The 21,638-nt window shown below is 29.2% G+C and overlaps 2 protein-coding genes across 2 annotated transcripts; both read left to right on the forward strand.

The window, feature by feature from the left end:
• The first annotated feature begins 9,718 nt into the window (after positions 1-9,718).
• LOC133778840 (probable protein phosphatase 2C 55) lies at positions 9,719-10,239 on the forward strand. Its single transcript, XM_062218860.1, has 2 exons — positions 9,719-9,928; positions 10,054-10,239. The coding sequence occupies exons 1-2, from the start codon at positions 9,719-9,721 to the stop codon at positions 10,237-10,239; spliced, it is 396 nt and encodes a 131-aa protein (XP_062074844.1).
• A 2,509-nt stretch (positions 10,240-12,748) lies between these two features.
• On the forward strand, positions 12,749-15,881 carry LOC133834434 (uncharacterized). Its single transcript, XM_062264043.1, has 2 exons — positions 12,749-14,616; positions 15,073-15,881. The coding sequence occupies exons 1-2, from the start codon at positions 14,341-14,343 to the stop codon at positions 15,319-15,321; spliced, it is 525 nt and encodes a 174-aa protein (XP_062120027.1). The 5' UTR covers positions 12,749-14,340; the 3' UTR covers positions 15,322-15,881.
• The last annotated feature ends 5,757 nt before the right edge of the window (positions 15,882-21,638 follow it).

Consider the following 21,638-nt stretch of genomic DNA (forward strand, 5'->3'; position numbering starts at 1 on the left):
CTAGAAAATTTGCAAACCAAGTTCAAATAATAATTCTCATAGAAGAAAATCAACGACTATATCAAACCTCACTAATAACTCTCCTCACAAAGGTCTATCGAAGTGAGCTATCTTAGACTTAAATGTTGCCACATATTGTGATTTCTCTAATATGCGAGTCAATCCCATCGAGTTGATCCATATTGTCAACCATGTCTGCTGGTGCTTCTGCTTCTTTTCCAATTGCTCTATCTTTCCCAAAAATAACATCTAATCTCTCAAATGCAGGAAATGCTTTGTTTCTCCAACCTTTAGCATCCTTATTTTGCAGCACAAATAAATATAAAAATTGAATAAAAAATGAAAACATACCAACAAAAATAAATAATTAATATAGATAATACCTGAACTCAACCAAGCTTCTTCACTATTAGCATCCACCCATTTTTTTCACTTCATTCCAAGCAAAACCACTCTTGCTGATCATGTCGTAGACTATACCATATTGTTTCTTCAACATTCTTACATTGTTCTCAATATGTGGATTAGCTCTTATTCCACTATTAGGAATCAAGTTATTCAACGCCCTTTCTATCTCTTTCCATGTCCCTACTCTAAAAGTTCCACCTTTCACCACAACTTCCTCAAGAACATTCAATAATGAATCCTCTTCAAATGTACTCAATGCACGCCTAGAATCTTTTTTGCTACCAATTTTCTCACTACTACCCCCAATATCCATATCCACATGCATTTTCAAGTCACTATATGAATCAACTTTGCATTATATAGTGACAATAGTTATGAATAATATAAAGAGACCACCATCAATCACTTGTCCCAAAACATAACTGAATAACAAAGATCAAATTTCATGTTTACAATTAAACGACATCAAAAGTGAATAATAAAACGTCTCAAATTAATAGTGTGTCAAATACAAATAGTAAGAAAACAAAGTTTGTCCATACATGAAAGACTAAGAACCTCTATAACTAGAAACCTCTATGTTGTCTCCATTCATTATAAATTTGCATAGCTAAATCATTTCTCCATTCAGTCCATTGATCTGAGGCTTCTGCAATTTCAATTATCTCATGATCTTCCTGAAATATCCGATTAGTATCTTGTGCAACATCCATCTTGTAAGTGTCATACATTTTGTGTTTTGTATTTTGGCAATATTATGATTCGTTTGTTATTTTGTCAGTTGCATCTGTGTTTTGTATTTTGACAATATTATGATTCATCTGATATTTTGCCAGTTGCATCTGGAAATTTTGGTGTTGTCTTAATGTTTTCTTGTTGCTTACGGGGCATGGATTAAAATGTTTGTTTTGGTTTTGGGGTTTGTGCTGTGTTTAATTTTTCTAACGATTTTCTGTTAGATGGGTTCTTGATTTGGTTGAAAAAGTTTGTACTCAGTTTTTCAGAAACTTAGCTCTGCTAGGTTTTTGTTTTTCTTTTTGGGGTTTTCTCTGTTTTTGTTTTTTTGATAGGTTGAAGAACTCTGAGCTTTGAAGGATGTTCATTAATGGCAGACAACAGTGTTCTTCAGGTGGAGTATTGAATGAAATGAAGATCTGCAAAAGTTCAAGTGTGAAGACTTGAAGAGATCAATCTAAGGAATTTTGCAAGAGAGACAAATATAGAAGATTTTCTTATTGTTAATGTAAAATCACAGATACTTTGTAGAACTTGCATTTTCGATCTTAGTGGATTTCTTTCTCTGGACTAGGCTCCAAGGATTAGTCATTACTTTGTGTAGTGGTGAACCTTGTAAAAATTGCTTTGTATGATTTTTTTTACATGTTCTTTATTGTAACGCCCTGGTTACCCCAGGACAGTTACTGTGAACGGTGAACCGGAAATTTGACCCGCTACCCGAGTCCTTTGGTTAAAAACGTGCTCTAAGTGTTATTAATAGGTTAAGGTGAAAAAACAATAAAAAGGAAAGGATATATTTCATTAAGTATATAAACTGCTCATGAGCTAATCAAAACATTTACAAGTTGTTTATAGTACAAAAAGGTCACTACTGTTTCAAATTTACAACCCCGTTGACCTAAGCAGCAAAAGATAGGGTAAACCCCCTAGTTCCTCTGAGAACTCCTTGGCCGTGGTGGTCAAGCATCCGCATATGTACACATCACCACCTAAGCTCTCCACTCAAGGCTGGGTGAGCTTTTCTTTCCCTTTACCTGCACCACATAGCACCCATGAGCCAAGGCCCAACAAGAAAACACAATATAACATGATATAATATCAACAATGATCATAATAATCATCCAGGACTATCAGTCCAAAACAGATAGGTGATAGTAGCAAAAGTCACTAATTAGGGAATAACTCCCTTCAGCCTTGTGACGATAAGGTCACCGGGGCTTGACAGGCAAGTGAACCTTTCATTAGCTTAAGCAGGATAGGTGCATGGTGACTGGTCACCAACATAACCTTCCTCATGACCATAGAGTCATAACCCTGGAACATCGTTCCCTAGCCATGTGACAAGCGGTCACCTGGGCCTTAAGCCCTAGCTCTAAGTAACTAGTCATAGACTAGCCAAGCGCTTATAAGTTCATCGACCTTAGGGTTGGTCCAACATTAATGCCTTAGAGCCATTCAATGCTGATATCGATTAGATCTAATCTTCATTCGGCCCTGCGTTCAGGACGCTTATGCTGGTTCTGACTCTTAGGTCAATGTCCCTGACTAGTCAGTGCCATATACAGATAAACAATATTCGCTAGCATATAATACGCAATCCATGTCCACATTTACCAATCAACATGCCTTAATAACAATCACGCATGTCATTTATACACAGGGTGCAGTTTTCTTACCTCAGATTCGAGCTAGAATGATTAAAAGAGTGACCATTGAGAACGATCAACCTTTAGTCCTTTAGCGGTCACCTAGTCATAACCAAATATAGGATACCATCAATAAAAATGATCAACATAGGTTTCCAAACCAATATCTAGCCTCCTGGACATCAATCCAAACTAATCCAGGTAGTAGGAATGATCCCGAGGCCTAAAACCATGTTCCCGGGGTCAAAACACACAAACGGGCTCAACCCTGCTCAAGAGCCGCGGCCCTAGCACCTTGGGCCGCAGCCCCCAGCCACCTCTGAAGCAAGGGCTGCGGCGCCCTACATCAAGGGTCGCGACACCCAGCAAAGGCAAACTTGGCCACCTGCTTCTTCGAGCTAGGGTCGCGGCGCCCAACCCAGAACATGCCCAAATTAGTTCTCCAACATCCCAAGGCCTCCAAAATCATGCCTAAACATTACCAAATCATCAAATCAAAGTTCCCAAGCTTCCCAATGGTCCAAAACCATCAAAACCCAAAGTTCAAACAAACCAAAAACTCTACAATTCACAAAGTCCAATTCAAAGCTTAGAAACTCTAAAAACTCAAAACTTTAAACTTAGATTACCTTCGATTGGGTTGTTTCTCGTCAAATCCTTCGGTCAAGAAGCTTCTAATATTTTCTAGGATCGCTATGCCTCGATCCTCGCTTGATTCCGACTCCTAGAACTCAAGATTTCTTTGAAAAGGCTTCGAACGGTAAAAATGAACTACAGAAAGAGAACAAGAGGTTTTCTAACGTACGTTCTATCTGACAAGCTACTTCAAGCTTAAGTAACCTCAAATAAAACCTAGTGCTCGGGGTCCCAAAAACCTCCCCAGGGACATTATAGTCAAAACTTCCAGAATTCCATCCTGATCTCAAATACTCCAAATTTATCATCAAATAAACATTCTTATTACCCAATAATTGACCCCGTTATGACAAAACCGCTAATCCATTATATAGGACCACCTTATGCCGAATAGCTCAAATATATCTCCATAATACTGAAATCTCATTCACAATTCACAATATGCACTCAAATATACAATTATACCCTTAACATGCCAAATTATCAAAATTTCATAATATTCAAATGTGCATACATGTAACATCATATTATAATATAATTCACATTAACATGCATATTATCATTTAATGGCATAATTAAACAGTTATGGCCCTCCCAGCCTACTAATCCTGCCATTAAACCACATCGGAGAATTCATGACATTACATTTATGATTTCATTAAATCTTGATTTGCTAATTCAATAAGTTCAATACTTAGGTAGTAAATCACCTTCACATCTGCCTCCCAAGCTCAATTTCTATTGGATCTATAGACATTTCTCGCCTAATCAAATTATGTAAAATACAACACGTTGTAACCATCCGACATTGTGTTGTTATTGGGAAAAATGACGGGCTCCTCAAGATTGGCCATCTAACGTTAAGCAATCCAAAACATCTCTCAATGACATTTCTTGCAAACACATGTTTCATGTTAAAGTGCTCCTCGTGATTTCTAGGCACATTTGTTGCAATATTGCTTTTCCTTGTTCGATACCTAGGTTTGTCAACTTCAGGCACTCGTACCTCAATGTAAGTTCCATCTAATGCCCCTAGACAATTCTCAAACCATCTCCATCGACTATCGATGCAATTGGCAAGAATACGATCTGGATTAGCTAATAAGTTTTCTTGTAACCTTAAAACCCCATGTAAAACTGAATTAAAATATCTACTTATGGTTTCTCCTCATCGCTTAAATCTACCGTTCAGTGTGCAATTTTTTACATGATAATCAAGTGTGTATGAACAAACAGACACACTTGCTCCTCAATAGTGACTAAACCATTACTTTTCACCTTTTCACCAACACGAAACAATTCACATCACGAATCAATTCACGTAATACTCCAAACTATTTAAATATTGCAATCAAGTCTCGTGTCTAGAAAAAACGCCATACACATGCTCATCAATTGTAAATGCCATAACTTTATGATATGATAAATCACAATCTTCTTTTATCTATCATCACATTTATATAGATAGATTTAATTTGTCTTTACAATTTCATTTTAATTATGTATCAAAATATATATATATATATAATTTAGTCTCAAAAGGAATGTATCAATTTTTAAGGGTATGATTGGTATCTATTTAAGATACAATCTTTTGTTTTGGAATACTTAAAATATGTGGGCCATTATAATCTTTTGATTGATTGATTGTTTTTTAAAATAAAATTCAAAACTACATCCTAATTTTATGATGAAAAACTGAAAATGCGAAAATAACTTTTTCTCACTTTTTACATTTTTTTTCTAAAAACTCTAAAATTAAATTCTAATGACAATGCAATATTGTTATGAATATAATCAATGAATTTATCAATATTATTAAAATTTACTTAATTAAATCTATTGATAAATCAAAATTTAATATCATATACCACCTATGTATATAAAATATATCAAATTAAAATAATATTTAGATTCAATTGAACCAATAACATATTCAGTTTTCGTTATATTTTTAAATTTAATACCAATCATAGATTCAATTTTTTAAAACTCAAAAACAGTTTACAGACATTGAATCAATCACATTTTCAGAAACATGTTTTTAGTCACTAAATTCAAATTTTTATTTCAGAATTCCACTTTTCAAAAATACAGTTTTCAAAATTATGCTATCTACCTGAAGATGTTAATTATTTAGTATGCAGCTATGCATATATAAAATAAGTAGATACTAATCAAACAAATGAATGAAATGAAAATTGATTAATTTTTATTATATTATATTACCCCAACCAAACATCACCTAAATTCTTAAATCTAATCTCCATCTTGAACCAGATCGGTTCTCGTGGTGGAGCCTATATTTTATTACCCCACCAATATAAATTATGTATAGGCACTCGAGGGCTGCTGTGCTTAGTCGAATCTCAATAAGTGATGTTATTATATATAATTGTAGTGTAACTAACAAGTGAGTTTACTTTAGTTAAGGAGAAAAATATTTGAAGGGAGAGAGAGAGAGTATCACTCAGTTATTGGAATAAACCGTACGTTAATTATGTAGTATTAAATTCCACAATTTGCATAATAAGCATCAATATAACATGCATGGCACTTAACTTTTCAACTTTTCTAAGTTTATTTGACTTGTATCACATTTCATTTTCTAGATTTTCATTTCTTATCTTAATTTAATATAAATATTATTTATAATAGTAAAATATTACTATGAATAATGGTGGAATATTTAATGCCAAACTTTTGTGCTATATTCTTTTTCTAAAGATTACTACTTATACTAGCTAGTATTATTATATGACACGTGCTTTAAATCCTAGATTAGTGATGCATATAATATAAGTTCCCTTTTTTATATTTGTTTTTTAAAACTAGTAAAATTTTTTTGTCTATTGACTAGGAAACTTCCATAATAGAAGAACTTTATTTTTTTGAGAGAAACATTGAATCCACTTTATTATTTTTAGAGAAACATTGAATCCACTTTTTTTTTTTTTTTTTTTTTTAAAAAAACTTTAAATAACTATTACTCTATGTAGAAAGAAAGAGAAAAACTGTCACCCATAGATAGAATGGTGGAAGTTTTGGGTTTGTAGACCAACATCTCTTCTAAAAATTACTTTTTCACTTTTAATGCTTAAAATTACTTTGGAGTGATTGATTGGATTTACCACACAAATAAGTTTTTCACTTAAAAAGTCATTTCTCAAGAAACTATACGAAGTAGCTTTGGTAAAAATAGATTTAAAAAGCCAAAAGTAATCACAACCAAGCTCTAAATCTCCCAGTTGCACTTTTGTAAATATTATATTTGGGCGGCCTTGTTGTTGTTTTTCTCTATTGTGGGTAATTTTTAGTAAGGTTTTTTTTTTTTTGGTTTTAAGAAAAGATCCCAAGTTCAAATTCTTCCTCTTCTAATATTTAAAAAAAAAAAAACTATTTGTAGAAAGAGACCAATCCAACTTATCTAGGACAAAAAAGATTTTTCCTTCCTATACTATGACACTCGTAAAGTTTTATCACTTGAACTTTTTAGCGTGAAGAAAATTATCTCCGAACTATAACAATTATTGAAAATGTGTCCCTTATGTTGGAGTTTGTTAATTTTTTTAAATACTTTCTTGATGTTGTAATGATGTGGCGCGATTTGAGGAGAGTCCCCAACAGAAAATATATGTATAGATAGTAGTCTAATGATAAATTTTGATAATATGTATCTGTATTCTTAGAGTTAATATTTGTGCATTTAGCGCCAATAAACTTGATTTCAGCTAGTTTTTGTTAGTTAAATAAACTATCATACTATAATTATGCTTGTGGTTTGTGGTCACATCAACAAACCGTATAAAAAAATGAATGGAATGCAATAGAAAAATTAAGAGGACAAAACTCTACCAAGTCCATAATTTGGAAGGAAAACCCTATTTGTGGATTTATTTATTCCTTTTTAACAAAAATAGAACATCATTCAAAGTCTATTTTCCCCTTATCAAAAAAAAAAAAAAATAATAAAATAAAATACTTCCCTAAAAAACAATATATGGACAACCTTGAAATACCCAATAAGGGAAGAATATTTTTTTTGCCCCTTAGATTGATGGTTTCAGTTTATTTTACAATTTAATACTCGATAGATAATTGAGTGTTATTAATATTAATATATTATCCAACATATATTGTTTAAGGATCACTTCCTTTTATAAGAAACTTTACATTGAATAAATTAAGAGATCATAGTATTTGAGGTTGAGAGCACTCACTTTATGGCAAAGAGACTGATTTGATGCCATAAATCTTTAGGATGAGCATATTAATATTATCATTTAGACCTTTTCCATTTTTTCTATTTGTGTATTTTGATTGTGGTCTGGCTGGTTGTCACCCATTTAAAATAAAATATATATTATTGACTTTGACAAAGAATTATTTTATAAATTATATCCGTGACAACTAACGTACAAGTTTGATAATATAATATTTATTTATCTGTTTTTAAAAATAAAAAACTGCATATGTATATATTTAAAGTGGTACCTATACAATGTAGATGGTAAATTTACAAGTTTATATTATTTTACGAAATGCTGTCTTAAAAAGATTGGAAAAATTATTTTTTAGGGGTGTATGATAGAAGTAACTTGCAATATATGTTTAGTTTTATTTATAAAATTTATTAATTATTTTTATTAAATTTATTTTATTGTCATATAAATTTTAATAAATAAATAATATTATATATAAAAGAATATCATAAATATATTAAATAAAAAATCAAACCCAAACTTTGTTTATAATTTTTTAAAATATATATAATTTTATAATTTAAAAAAAATTAAGATTATATATTATTATTATAATGATATTTTATAATATTTAAATTTATATTAATATAAGTATTAAATATCTAATCGTATATTAAATATTATTATAATAATATTTAAAATATTTGAATTCATATTAATATAAATAGTAAAAAATTAGGATTATATATTATTATTATAATAATATTTTATAACATTTAAATTTATATTAATATAATTATTAAATATCTAGTCTTGTATTATATATTATTATAATAATGATATTTTATCACATTTGAATTTGAATTTATATTAATATAATTATTAAATATGTAATCTTATATTAAATATTACTATAATATTGGTATTTTATAATATTTAAATTTATATAATATTTATTTTTAATTAGTTTTAAAAATATATTTCGTTAAATATTTAAAATATTCTATTAAAATTAACGAAAAAAAACTGTTAAAATTCAGAATTTCTTTTATTTATTTATTTATATAAAGAGATACGGTTATAATATATTAGGGTTACATATTAAATAGTTTTGTTACAGTTTTCTTAAATAATATATTATATGGTTATTATATATATGATATGTATATTATATGCACATTTTTCAGTTGTAAATATTTATTAAGATTTTATTGAAAGATAAAAGTCCAAAAATTAAGGAAAGGTATCTTTAGACGCTTTTAAGAAATAATTAAATCAAATGTGTTTTTTTTTTGTTGACAAAATGCAGATGTTGGTTTTGAATTTTATTAAAATTCAAAATAGATTGATTTGAGATTAGATAGTGTGATTTTATGTGCGAAATGAGACGAGTGGAAAAAGTAAAAAGATAGAATGTGTAGGCGGTAAAATAATTAAAACAGTTAAAATATTGTGAAGAAGAATTTTTTATATAATACATTTCTAATTTTATACGTAACTTGTTGAACTAAATATTTACTTTATTATTTGTTTTTATTCGATAATTTTTCTCTTAAAACTATATTTGATTTTTTTTAACTTACATTACAATTGATTTAAAAAACAATTATTTGATATTGATAATCTTTTTATATTCAAAATTATTAAACTTTCTTTTAGGTTAAGTTATATTATATATCTACATTTTTTATTTATTTTATTCGATAATATATCTCTTAAAATTATATTTGATTTAAAATACAATTATTCTTTGATATTGTTAATCTTTTTAAATTCAAAATTTTAAACTTTTTTTATTTTTATCATAATCCTAATGAACCTAGATCTAGGACGTACTATAAAAAAGAAGAATAGTTAAAAAAAAACCAATCTTCATTCCTCATTAGTTCTATAAAAAAAAAAACTTCATTAGCTAAAATGACCTTGAAGATTAAAATTAAAGTAGAGAAGAAACCTTCAAAATGTTTGAAGTTTGTCTTCAAAAGAAAGTCTGTGAAGATGAATTGTGCTTCATTTTACATACCCAAACAAAATAGACTCAAACCTTTAGGGGAAGACGTTCTTTTTGTATCTTCAAAATAAGAAGCTATGGAAGTTGCAAATGGTGTTGGTGGATGCGCCAGAGAAGGAGTTGATTTTGGAAAATACGAATGCTCGCTAATGACGAATTCTTTGGCTGCTGTCAACAAACTATCAGAAACTAATTCGCAAATTGATTCAAAAAATATTATCGAAGAAGCTTTCTGTAAAAATAACAAGTTTGAAGGTTCATCCACAACATGTGTTGTAACGCACAAGGTGTGCTGCGAGATGCGAGCATAGGAGACAGTGGATTCTTTGTGTTTAGGGAGGGAATGGTGTTATACAAATCACCAACTCAACATAAGTGATTCAATTGTCCTTTTCAATTGGGAAACTACAAGAGCAGTGATGGTCTTGAGTGTACTATGAAAGTGGAGTTGGGTGTTAACAAAGGAGATGTTGTGGTGATGGGGCGTGATGGATTGTTTGACAACTTGTTTGATTGGGAAATCCAACAAATCATTAAGAAAGAGCATCCTAAGCTATTGGATTCAGAACACAATAGCAATGATTATATTAATGATTAGTATGAGAATTTAGCATTCAGGTGAAGCTGCTTACTACATATCACTGGACAAGTATGGTGTGTGTCCTTGTGCAATTGCTTCTATGTTTAATCAAATAATGTAATTCAATTGACATGATCTAATTTAATATTTACATGCACAAGTAAACACAATTTACAAGTTTCCAAATAATTATATTTTCTTCTTTAATATTCTAATTATTTATATTATTTTGAACTCATTGTACCAAACATTTCCTAATTGACGAATTAATGCCAAACAGCAAAACAAATGCTTGACAAAACCCATAAATACGACCAAGATGATTATATATTTGGGATGATCCTTCGTTAGAATTTTGAGAGAGGAATTCGTGAGTAGCCAATAGTATTGTGATACACAATGCATAAACATATTATATATATATATAGAGAGTAAAACTTCGTTGAAGTGTTACTCTATATTAGAATAACTCTCATATAGTCATAAAAATATTTAGTCCCAATTTGAGACTAGTTATAAATATGAATAAATTCCACATTGTAATAAGTTATAATATTTATTGATCATCCTTTAGAAAATATGCATCTATATAGTAATAATTGTCTTAATGTTAAATATATTTATATATATATATATGCTATCTTAAGTACTAAAAATTCATGATAAAATTAATTATCAATTTAGAATTCTAAAATAACTTTATGTATTTTCAACATTATATAAATATGTTCATTGTACTTATACATTTATGTCATTTTCATTTATCAATGATTATACATTAAATTTAGCATGATCAATTATTATTCAATTTAGATTTAAATATGTATATTTACAACATTTTATATCATAATTTTATTAAGTTATAACTTCCTCGTAGTAATAAAATATGTTGATTGATCCTACATTATTATTATTATAGAGAGATTTTACTATATATATTTATATAGGGAAATTTCATGTTATATGCATGAGTGCAATTTTTTAATATACCAACATAAGTTATTATATCAAATATATGACAATTTCAATTTTTTTTAGACAAAAATATCTAACCTTCAAATACTCATTTTCTCTCTCAATTCAAACTCTCTCTCTAACATCTCTCATTCCCTCACTCTCTCTATCATTCTAATATTGTAGATCTCGAAAAAATACCAAAATTTTAAAAAAATCATCTGAAACGGACATTTGAGTGAAAAAATATGAACCTCCAAAATTTTCGTCAAATTTCAGTATAGAACATCGAAATTGCACCGAAAAATCATTATTTTGGCCAAAAATCAAGTTTTCATGATTGCATCACAAAAACATCGAAACACCATTGATTTTGCATCGAAAAATCATCATTTTGGCCAAAAAACAAGTTTTTATGATTGCATTGCAAAAACATCGAAACACTATCGATTTTGCATTGAAACGCCAACGATTTTGCATCGTTTTTGCCAAAAATCAAGTTTCATGATTGCATCGCAAGAGCATCGACATTCCATCGATTTTGCATCGAAAATGCATCGTTTTGGCCAAAAATCAAGTTTTCATGATTACATCGCAAGAGCATCGATTTTGCATCGATGGTCTTTCGATGCTCTTGCGATGCAATCATGAAACATGATTTTTGGCCAAAACGATGGTGTTTCGATGCAAAATCGATGATGTTTCGATGCTTTTGCGATGCAATCATGAAAACTTATTTTTGGCCAAAACGATGCATTTTCGATGCAAAATCCATTGTATTTCGATGATGTTGCATTATGAAAACTTGATTTTTTGCCAAAATGATGTTTTTTTTTATGCAATTTTCATGCTCTGCACTGAAATTTGACGAAAATTTTAGAAATTCATATTTTTTCATTCAAATGTCTATTTCAGATGATTTTTTTTTTTAAATTTTGGTATTTTTTCGAGATCTACAAAATTAGAATGAGTGAAAGAATGAGAGATGTTAGAGAGTGAGAGAGTTTGGATTGAGAAAAAAAATAATATTTGAATATTAAATATATTTTTGTCTAAAAATTAAAAATTATTATATATTTAAGATAATAACTGATATCTTTAAAAAATTTACTAAATTTTTTTTACTTTATATATGCATTCATCATCGTCATAGGGTGATCATGACGTGGGTTGCCATATAGATACCGGAATTATTGCTTCACGTGCATCGAATGATCATTATTATTGATGCTATGTAGTTGATATTCCTTTCCATAATACACCTTTAATTTTTCCTTCATTTTTCCAAAAAATGAAAAAGTAAAAGAAAGAGTTTGGCTAGTGGGGTTGGATGGTTACTTACATTATTAATTTAGTATATTTATATATTAATTTGTTTTCTTAATATATATATATATATTTATATAAGAAGGAAGGATTCTTGAACAATAATATCTTCATCATCATGATAATGGTTCCTTTCTTATCCTTAGTCACATGTTTTAGAATTTAGATTATATATCATCTTTTCTTTCCTATATATATACCAACCAAACTCCACCTCTTCAAACCACCAGTTCTCGTACATAAACTCATTTCTATAGATATATTATAGTTCTGCAGAAGCAGACATGGCGTGATATTGATTTGGCTCATATCTCATATATGTTTGCTTCATATCAATATATATATAAGGCTCTGAGGAGGAAGAGAGACGAGCCGAATCAATATCACTCTTGTATGCCTTTTGCGTCTAAATTTATATGTGCGCATAGCTCTCCTTCCTTTCTATATAATTTATATCTTGAATTTGTGCATCTTAAATTGTGAATTTATATATATAGCATGCATGTTTATATCTTGACTACTACTACAAATAAACTGGAAGTTTTATGTCGTTAGTTAGTGTTAGATATTCATACAACATCTTATCAATAATTTTGCATACAATTTAGAACACAATAAACAATTAAAGAATATAGAAAACAAACATGATTCAACATGGAGAAAACGTGAATTGTTAGTACAATTCCAACCAACTAAGTCTTCTTCCTTAGGATCTTTATTTCTAAAAATAGATTATCAAATTACAGAATAGTGATGAAGCTATTTATATATATATATATATATATATAGAGAGAGAGAGAGTTAGGGATGAGACTTAGCTTATATTAATCTAGTTGGACTTAGCCTGATCATCAAATGTTTCAGTTAACTAGAAAGTCCACCTCAACTAGACTACTATAGATACTAAGAGTAGTCCCAACCGGTGATGTATAATACATTATCCCTCAAAATTTTGAAGAATCATCACCAAAAATATTCTTCATTGGATGTTGTAGAATAGCTCTATAATTTAACTATGCTACAGTACATTTCTACATTTAGAGACAAATTTTACCATTCTTCAAACATTTTTAACTATTTTTTTTGTACTTTGCTTTTTGGTCTATCTCTTTCTCTCTCATCTTTTTTATATTTAAATAATAAATAATATTTTTAAATATAATGTTTAAATAATGTTAAGAAAAAATATAGAGAATCTGATGTATGATGTAATATAAAAGTTTGAGGTAAAATAGAAAAAGTAAGTTTTTTGTGAGGTATTTTGAAGGATAGAGTAGAGTACCTATTGGGAGTGTTCTAAGCCCATAAACAAGAGATTACTAAAATTAAAGGGATATTTACACAATTCATTACAATGTCTTTTTTATTTACTATATTAATACCTTCCAACATATTTTCATTTTTATATACATATACTAACCGATTTTGGATTTTAATTACTATGATTGTATATTTTTTTTCTCATACTGATTTTGTATTATCTATTACTTTCCGTGATATAAGTTTATATATTTATTACTTACCTTTTAAAACTTGGTTGTCTTTTTGTTTTTATTCAATTAAATTCCTGAACACTTTTTAAAAAAGCTTCTGCCATTTTGTTTCCCCAATAATTTTTTTTTCCAATTTCAAAAACAAAACCCCAAAATTCATTCTCTTTCTATTCCTTACCGTGATCATTTACCCCCAAACCCATTTTTTTTCTTCTGCCAGTTCCTTTACCCGGAAAATGCTTGTTTTCCCATTTCAAAAATAAAACCCCATAATTCCTTCTCTTTCCATTCCTTATCGTGAACCCTTACTCCCAAATCCATTTTTGATTTTTCATCATCCATTGCCATGGTCTCAACTGGGAGTGCCGGAGACAATCTATCCATTGAGTCGCTGGAGAAGGTTGGTCCGATCGATGATGACTTTGAAACCGACAAGTCTGATGATGATAGAGATTCTCCACCGAGTGTGAAGATGCATGCAACTCTAAAGAAGATGAAAACTAGATCACCCCCCTCTGTTAAACCTAGAACTAATAAGAAGTTGAAAATTGTTGATGAAGCTGTGCTTGTTCAAGACGCAATTTCTGATTCCGACCCAATCCCCGAATCCCAATTGATAAAGGTTTGTTTTTTTTATAGCTTTTTTTTTTTATGTATATTTTTTTGGGTTCTTAAAATAGTAAATATTTGTTTTCTTTAGTTAAGATTTTTATCATAATAGAAAGTTATAGTGTTTTAATGTAGGTATTATTTTGGTGTATTTCTAAAGACGGTTTTTATTTATTATTTTTTTGCAATTGTTTGTTATTCATTTGTTTTCAGAAATTTTATATTTTTGTTTATTTTTTTTATTTTTTTGCACTTGTTTATTTTTCTCATTTGTTTGCACTTGTTTATTTTTTCATAATTTAAAAATTTTGTTTATTTTTTAATTTTAAGTTTTTTATTTGGTTTTATTTTGTGTGTTAAATTTTTGTTCATAGCAACCTGTTTTACATCATAATATTTTTATTTATTTATTTTTTTGTTGCTGAAATGTTGTTTTTTCCTGTATGTTAATTTGTATATTTTTTTACAGGATTGGGAATTTTTTTCAGACCTGAGAATGGACCATAAACTCATTGCTGTTATCATACTTTGTTTGTCTTGGAATACATGCCCAGTTTTTATGTTCTTAATCTCCCGATCCCCATACAAGAATGGATCATCATCATTTTCATCTGCAGCCACTATTTGTTCTTCATTGTTTATTATTGATATGGCTAGATTATGTGCTGCCCCATTCCAGTGTGGTTCATGTATAAGAAATCCCCCCATACTAACCTGATTTATCAAAAGGAAAACATTTTTGTTAAATATTTGATAACAATCGCAATTTATATTGGAAAGTGTTGTAATGTTTATTTTTTTGGATGTTTTTGGGTAAAAAAAGATTTTACCTGATTGTCTTGTCTTGAACATTCCCCCACGCTTTGTGTGTTTTGTACTTGGGTATTGTCGAAACTTACCAGCAAACGGTATACTGTTTCATCAAAATGTTTCTTATGTAGTTCCATGAAAAACTTTACTGTGTCATCATCATCTATTACCATCGGTGGTAATGATGGATTTGGTTAGAACTTAATTTGTACAGCTGTGTTTTTACTTTGTACCTTCATTTTTTTAGTGATCATTGTACTCAATTGAAGAAAAGTACAGTCACTAGGAAGTAAGATCCCAGTTACCTCAAAATCTTTATAAGTACACCGATTTTCCCAAATACCATTGTAGTAAATGTACACAGTTGTCATATTGGTGTGTCCTGTTTTCATAAATTAAACAGTAAGTCAAATTTTAGATAATTAACATTGTATTTCTTTACTTATTTCATTTTTTTTCACACGATATTAAAAAATAAACAAATCTATTTAACGTTCAAATGTGTTATAATTTTACATATTTATTTTTATACAAATTTTGCTTATTAAATAAATAGATTGGAATACATAACAATAGCAGTTTATAAATGTATATATTTAATTTTTTTTTCAAACTTTCCCTTTATATAAAATAAATTTGTTTTAAGATTTACAATAGCATTGTTTTTTTTTTCTTTATATGATTTATATATTCTGTTCTTATAATTATGTATAATGTTTTCAAAAAATAAACAGTAGCATACATGTTAGATAATAACCCTTGAATTACTGATTGTTATCATTTTTTTTCATCATGTCATTGAAAATAAACAAAAGGTTTTGAGTTACACAGATGTGTTTTAATTTCACACATTATTTAAAAAAAACATATCTAAATTAATAATTGAAAAAAACATAACACTATTAGGTTTTAGTTTTATAAAAGTAAATGTTAGTGTTAATTATTTATTCAAAGAGTCCTTTTAAGTTTTATAATTTTATGTTTAGATTTACAATAGCATTGTTTATTTCCTTCCTCATCATAGTTTGTTTTCTTCTGTGTTTTGTTTATATACTTATATAAGTTATTCTAATTATTCGTAAAAATGCATCATAACATAATTATTTGTTCATGTCCACACCTTACAAATTTTTTGAAAATGGCACCTGAAAATAGTGATTACGTATTTCCATTTTTGTTTGTGTAAATAAGATATTAATTGTATGATATTATTTGTGTATATTTATTCATATCATATCATTTATTATCTAATATTATGGTTTTATTGTATGTATTTTATTTATGGGAAGTTACAAATTTTGAAACTAATACATATAAGGAAAGTGTCTGAATTTTAGGGATTGCATTTTCATAATTATTTATATTAAAAAGGTATAGATTGTATATATTTTTGTAATTAGTTTTATTGATGTTATTAGAGTAATTTTTTTACTTTTGTTGTATATAAGTGAAAATTTCCCAAAATTAAATGGGCTAGATAAGCAAAGAATTATTTATCAACCTGTATTTTATAAAGGGAAAATTACATTTTACACAATAATTAAAAAAAAATCGTTTTATACAGCAGATTAAATAAATTACAAAATTACGGTGCTTCACCGTGTACGAAACTTTTTGTTCTCCTTAATTGATATCATTTTGTGTAGTGGATTTATAACTTTGAGTCAGCATTTACTTTAGTCAAATTAACATTTTATAGATATATAAATATATTTATTGTCAAATCACTTGAGATTCTATATTAAATATTTATTTAATATTTTTTGTCAAACCATTATTTTTTATTGAGAAAAATATAATTAATCTAAAAATTTCAAAATTATTTCCTACTTTATTTAATTTATTTATTTTCAATATACATTGACAACATTAATTAGACACATCACTTATATTAATAAAGACAAAATTTTAAGATATGCCTTCAATTGTAAAAATGAAATGGTTTTGTGCTTATTTGATGATGTCATGAACTTTTGTAACATATATTAATAGTAGAAAAAAAAATAGTAATAAAAATTATTATATTTTTTTGAAAATCATAGCTAGTATTAAATCTCAACACTCAATATTAAACCAAAACCATAATCTACTACAAGTTTCAAGCTTTGTTAGAAAAATATATTTTAAAGGTAAAAAATTAGTTTTGTAAATCTTTGTAACAATCATGTTAAATAAATTTATAAATATTTATGTAAATGTTAGTTACAAAAATAAACTTTTTGGTTGTGAAATTAATTTTGTAAATTGTTGTTACAAAAATGTAAAACTTGTTTTAAAAAATATTGTATTTCACCACTCCGTAACAACATTTTTCATATAAATATATATTTAATAAAGTGTTTTATAAATAATGAATATCCTAAATTTATATTTTTAAGTTATATATAGCATAAATATGATGGTTCCTATAATTTTTTGGTACAATATTGTAACAATATGAAAAAGTATAATATTTTTATTTATATTTTGGTTATGATTTCTTAATTATAAAATATTTTGGTAAATAACTCTCTTAGTTGAAAAATTAGATTTGTAAACTATTGTTACAACAATAAAAAATTTAGTTACGAATTTGTTTGTAAGTTTTGTCAACAAAAAAAAATTTACAATTCTATAACTGATTTTGTAAATATTATTGTTATCCCCAAAAATTGGAGTCCGATGACGTGGCAATCAGAAGTGACAAGTGGCAATGCATGGTCAGTAAATGACACATTAATAGTCAATAAATGTGTTGGCTCTTCGGAGTTGTGATAAAGTGATCTGACCGATCTGATAGAATTTCTGTTCGACCGGTGAAGATTTTTGACTGACCAGTCAAGTGTCATGCAAGACCAGAGAAGTGTCATGATCGACCAGTCAGGTGCTTGTCCGCCCAGTCAGGTGCTTGTCTGCCCAGTCAGGTGCTTGTCCGCCTAGTCAAGTGCTTGTTCGCCCAGTCATGTGCTTGTCCGACCAGTCAGGTGCTTGTCCGCCCAGTCAGGTGCTTGTCCGCCCAGACATGTGTTGGCTGACCAGTCAAGTGTTTGGTCGACCAGTGGAGTGCTTTGGCCCTTCAGTTTTCCTCTTTGGTGTGGTGTGGACCGACTAAACAGAGCAGGGCTACGCAAAAGATCCCAGTAACGGCATCAACAAGAATCGGTCATACCTGCGCAGGAATCTCTCAGATATCCCGGAATAATAGCCATATTGTTGTAATATTAGATTTATTTATATTTTATTAATTAAAGTCTGTTGGAAGAACCAAAGACCCAGTAAAAGGGAGATATTTATGTACGATCCATGAGCCTATAAATAAATGGCTCATGAAATCATTTAGGGGGATCTGATCTTTTTAGCCTGAAAAAACTCTCTCGTTTTGAGATTTTGGGGATTGTTATTTGGGGCATTCTTGGGGCATTTTCTGAGAGGTTAGAGAGATAAAGCTTGTATTCTCTAGAGAGAGAAACTCTATATTTTTCTACTTGTACTTAAGAAACTCAGTTGGCTTAAGTTCATTTGATCTTAAGTGTAGGCTAAATATATCACAACTCCAAGTGGATTAGGCTATTACCAATAAATTGGGGCTGAACCACTATAAAATTATCTGTGTCGTATTTTTCTCTTGAAGGTTCATTGTAGTTTTGACGTCTACTCGTCGTTGGCCAAAATCGTAGTCAACAATTATTTACAAACATATAACAGATATTTACAAGTTTGTAACAGATATTTACTAGTTTGTAAACCTTGATCACAAAAAATTGTATTTTACAGCTTTTATTTATGATTTTCCCACTTCGTATTTACACTTTTGCCATTCCGTGTTTTTATCCAAAAATTCTGTATTTTGTAATGTACCGTATTTTTCATATTGTTTTTTAACTTTTAGTGCATTTTTGTAGATTTCCCTTTTATAAAACATGAAAATAAATCATGTAAGCCCAAATAAAAATCTAACATTCTCCCACTTAGGCTACGTTAATTTTGTAATACATATATATATTAAAATAATTTTATTTAAAAACGACTCATGGGTTGAGTAACAAGAAAAATATTGTCGCCACTTTTAAAAACAATAGTTCTTTGATAGTATCTAAAACAACCAATCCAATTTAATCCTTGATATTGAACTATGATTATCACTTTGCTTTCCAATCAACAAAAAATATTCATAGTTACAAATACCAAAGTATTAAATCGACATGGCCAATAAGTTTAGTATAATGTGGTAAGAGATTATGTCCAACATGTGATCAGTTATATAACATTATCTCTTTATCGATCATCATTTCACTGATACCGTGATGCCTAATAAATAAGCCAGTGAAATAACCAAAGCACTGCTTAATAAATAAGTCAGTGTTATATCATTATCTGTGCATAAAACAGTATGATATCCACGCCATTAAGCAAATAAATTTAAATGAAGATAACAACAATATTATGAACTACATGCTTTCAACTCAACATTCTCGAGAATATAACAAAACATAAATGAAAGCATAATTATTCATTGATCAAAAGAAACCAAAAAACAAATTTTGTAGTTCATAAGTTCAATAAAGAAATTACAAATAATCATAATTCCTGGTGGATAAAAAAACATAAAATAAAATTCCCACTAACCAAAAAAATCAAAGGATTCTAAAATGCCTATATCAACAACATGTTTATTAAACAATGACACACTTAATCCTTTGGTTAGAGGATCTGCCAACATCAATTTTGTCTTGCAATTCTCAATAATAACATCTCCTTTCTTGACTAGGTCTTTGACAATAAGATACTTGCTTTCCATATGCTTCGAAGCACCACTGATCTTATTATTATTGGCAAAGAAAACAACATCACTATTATCACAATAGATCAGCATAGGTAAGGAAATAGAATCAACTACTCGTATCTTTGTAATCATATTCTTTAGCCACACAACTTGCAAGGATGCCCCATAACAAGCTACAAACTCAGCATACATAGTAGATGAAGTAATCAACATCTGTTTTACACTTTTCCAAGAAATAGCTACGCCAGCCAAAGTGAAAATATATCCAGAAGTTGACTTTAAATCATCCACTGAATCACCAAAATCAGAATCTGAATAACCAACTAAGAGATTATCAACTTGCTTATATAACAAGCATAAAATTCTTGGTTTTCTGTAAATATCTCAAAACTTTCTTTGCAGCAACCCAATGATCATGCCCAGGATCAGACAAATATCGTCTAAGAACATTTACCACAAAAGTAATATCAGGTCTAGTGCAAACCTGAGCATACATCAAACTCCCTACCACACTTGCATAAGGGACGTTTGACATTTCTTCTCTCTCTAAGTTGTTCTTAGGACATTTTTGCTTACTAAATTTGTCCCCTTTCAGAATAGGGACAAAACCAGGTTTACATAGATCCATGTTAAACCTTTTTAGCACACGATGGATATAAGCTTCTTGAGATAAACCAAGAACTTTTCATTTCCTGTCACGATGAATCTCAATCCCCAAAGAAAAAGATGTTTCTCCAAGATCCTTCATATCAAAATTTGTAAACAGGAAAAGTTTGGTCTCATTTAGTAGTCCTAAATCACTACTCGCTAGTAAAATGTCGTCCACGTAAAGAGCAAGAAAAATATAATGACTCACACTGAACTTCATATAAATGCATTGACCAAACGTGTTCTTTATGAAACCAAACGATGTCACAACTTTATCAAACTTCATGTACCATTGACGAGATGCTTGTTTGAGACCGTAAATAGACATTTTCAATTTGCAGACCAAGTTCTCCCTTCCACTTTCCTTGAAACCTTCAGGTTGAGACATATAGACCTGCTCATCCAACTCCCCATTCAGAAAAGTAGTTTTTACATCTATTTGATGCAACTCTAAATCAAAATGTGCAACTAAGGCCATAATAATCCTGAACGAATCTTTTGTAGAAACAGTTGAGAAGGTTTCAGTGTAATCAATACCTTCTCTTTGAGTAAAGCCCTTTGCCACTAGACGTGCTTTGTACCTTTCAATTTTACCCTTATTATCATTTTTGGCTTTGAAAATCCACTTACATCCTATTGGTTTAAAACCAATAGGTACCTAAACCAATGCCCACACATCATTATTCTTCATGGATTCAATTTCATCTTTCATGGCATCCATCCATTTGGAAGATTGTTCACTTTTAAGAGCTTCACTATAAGTCACAAGATCAACAACATGACCAATATCATATTCTCCTTCTCCAGGATAAACC

Source organism: Humulus lupulus, chromosome 5 (assembly GCF_963169125.1).
Source record: "Humulus lupulus chromosome 5, drHumLupu1.1, whole genome shotgun sequence".
NCBI lineage: Eukaryota > Viridiplantae > Streptophyta > Magnoliopsida > Rosales > Cannabaceae > Humulus > Humulus lupulus.

Coding starts and splice junctions, on each gene's coding strand:
- LOC133778840 (XM_062218860.1), top strand. CDS start 9,719: ATGGAAGTTGCAAATGGTGTTGGTGGATGCGCCAGAGAAGGAGTTGAT. Junction 9,929..10,053: donor CATGTGTTGTAACGCACAAG/GTGTGCTGCGAG, acceptor GGAAACTACAAG/AGCAGTGATGGTCTTGAGTG.
- LOC133834434 (XM_062264043.1), top strand. CDS start 14,341: ATGGTCTCAACTGGGAGTGCCGGAGACAATCTATCCATTGAGTCGCTG. Junction 14,617..15,072: donor CCGAATCCCAATTGATAAAG/GTTTGTTTTTTT, acceptor ATTTTTTTACAG/GATTGGGAATTTTTTTCAGA.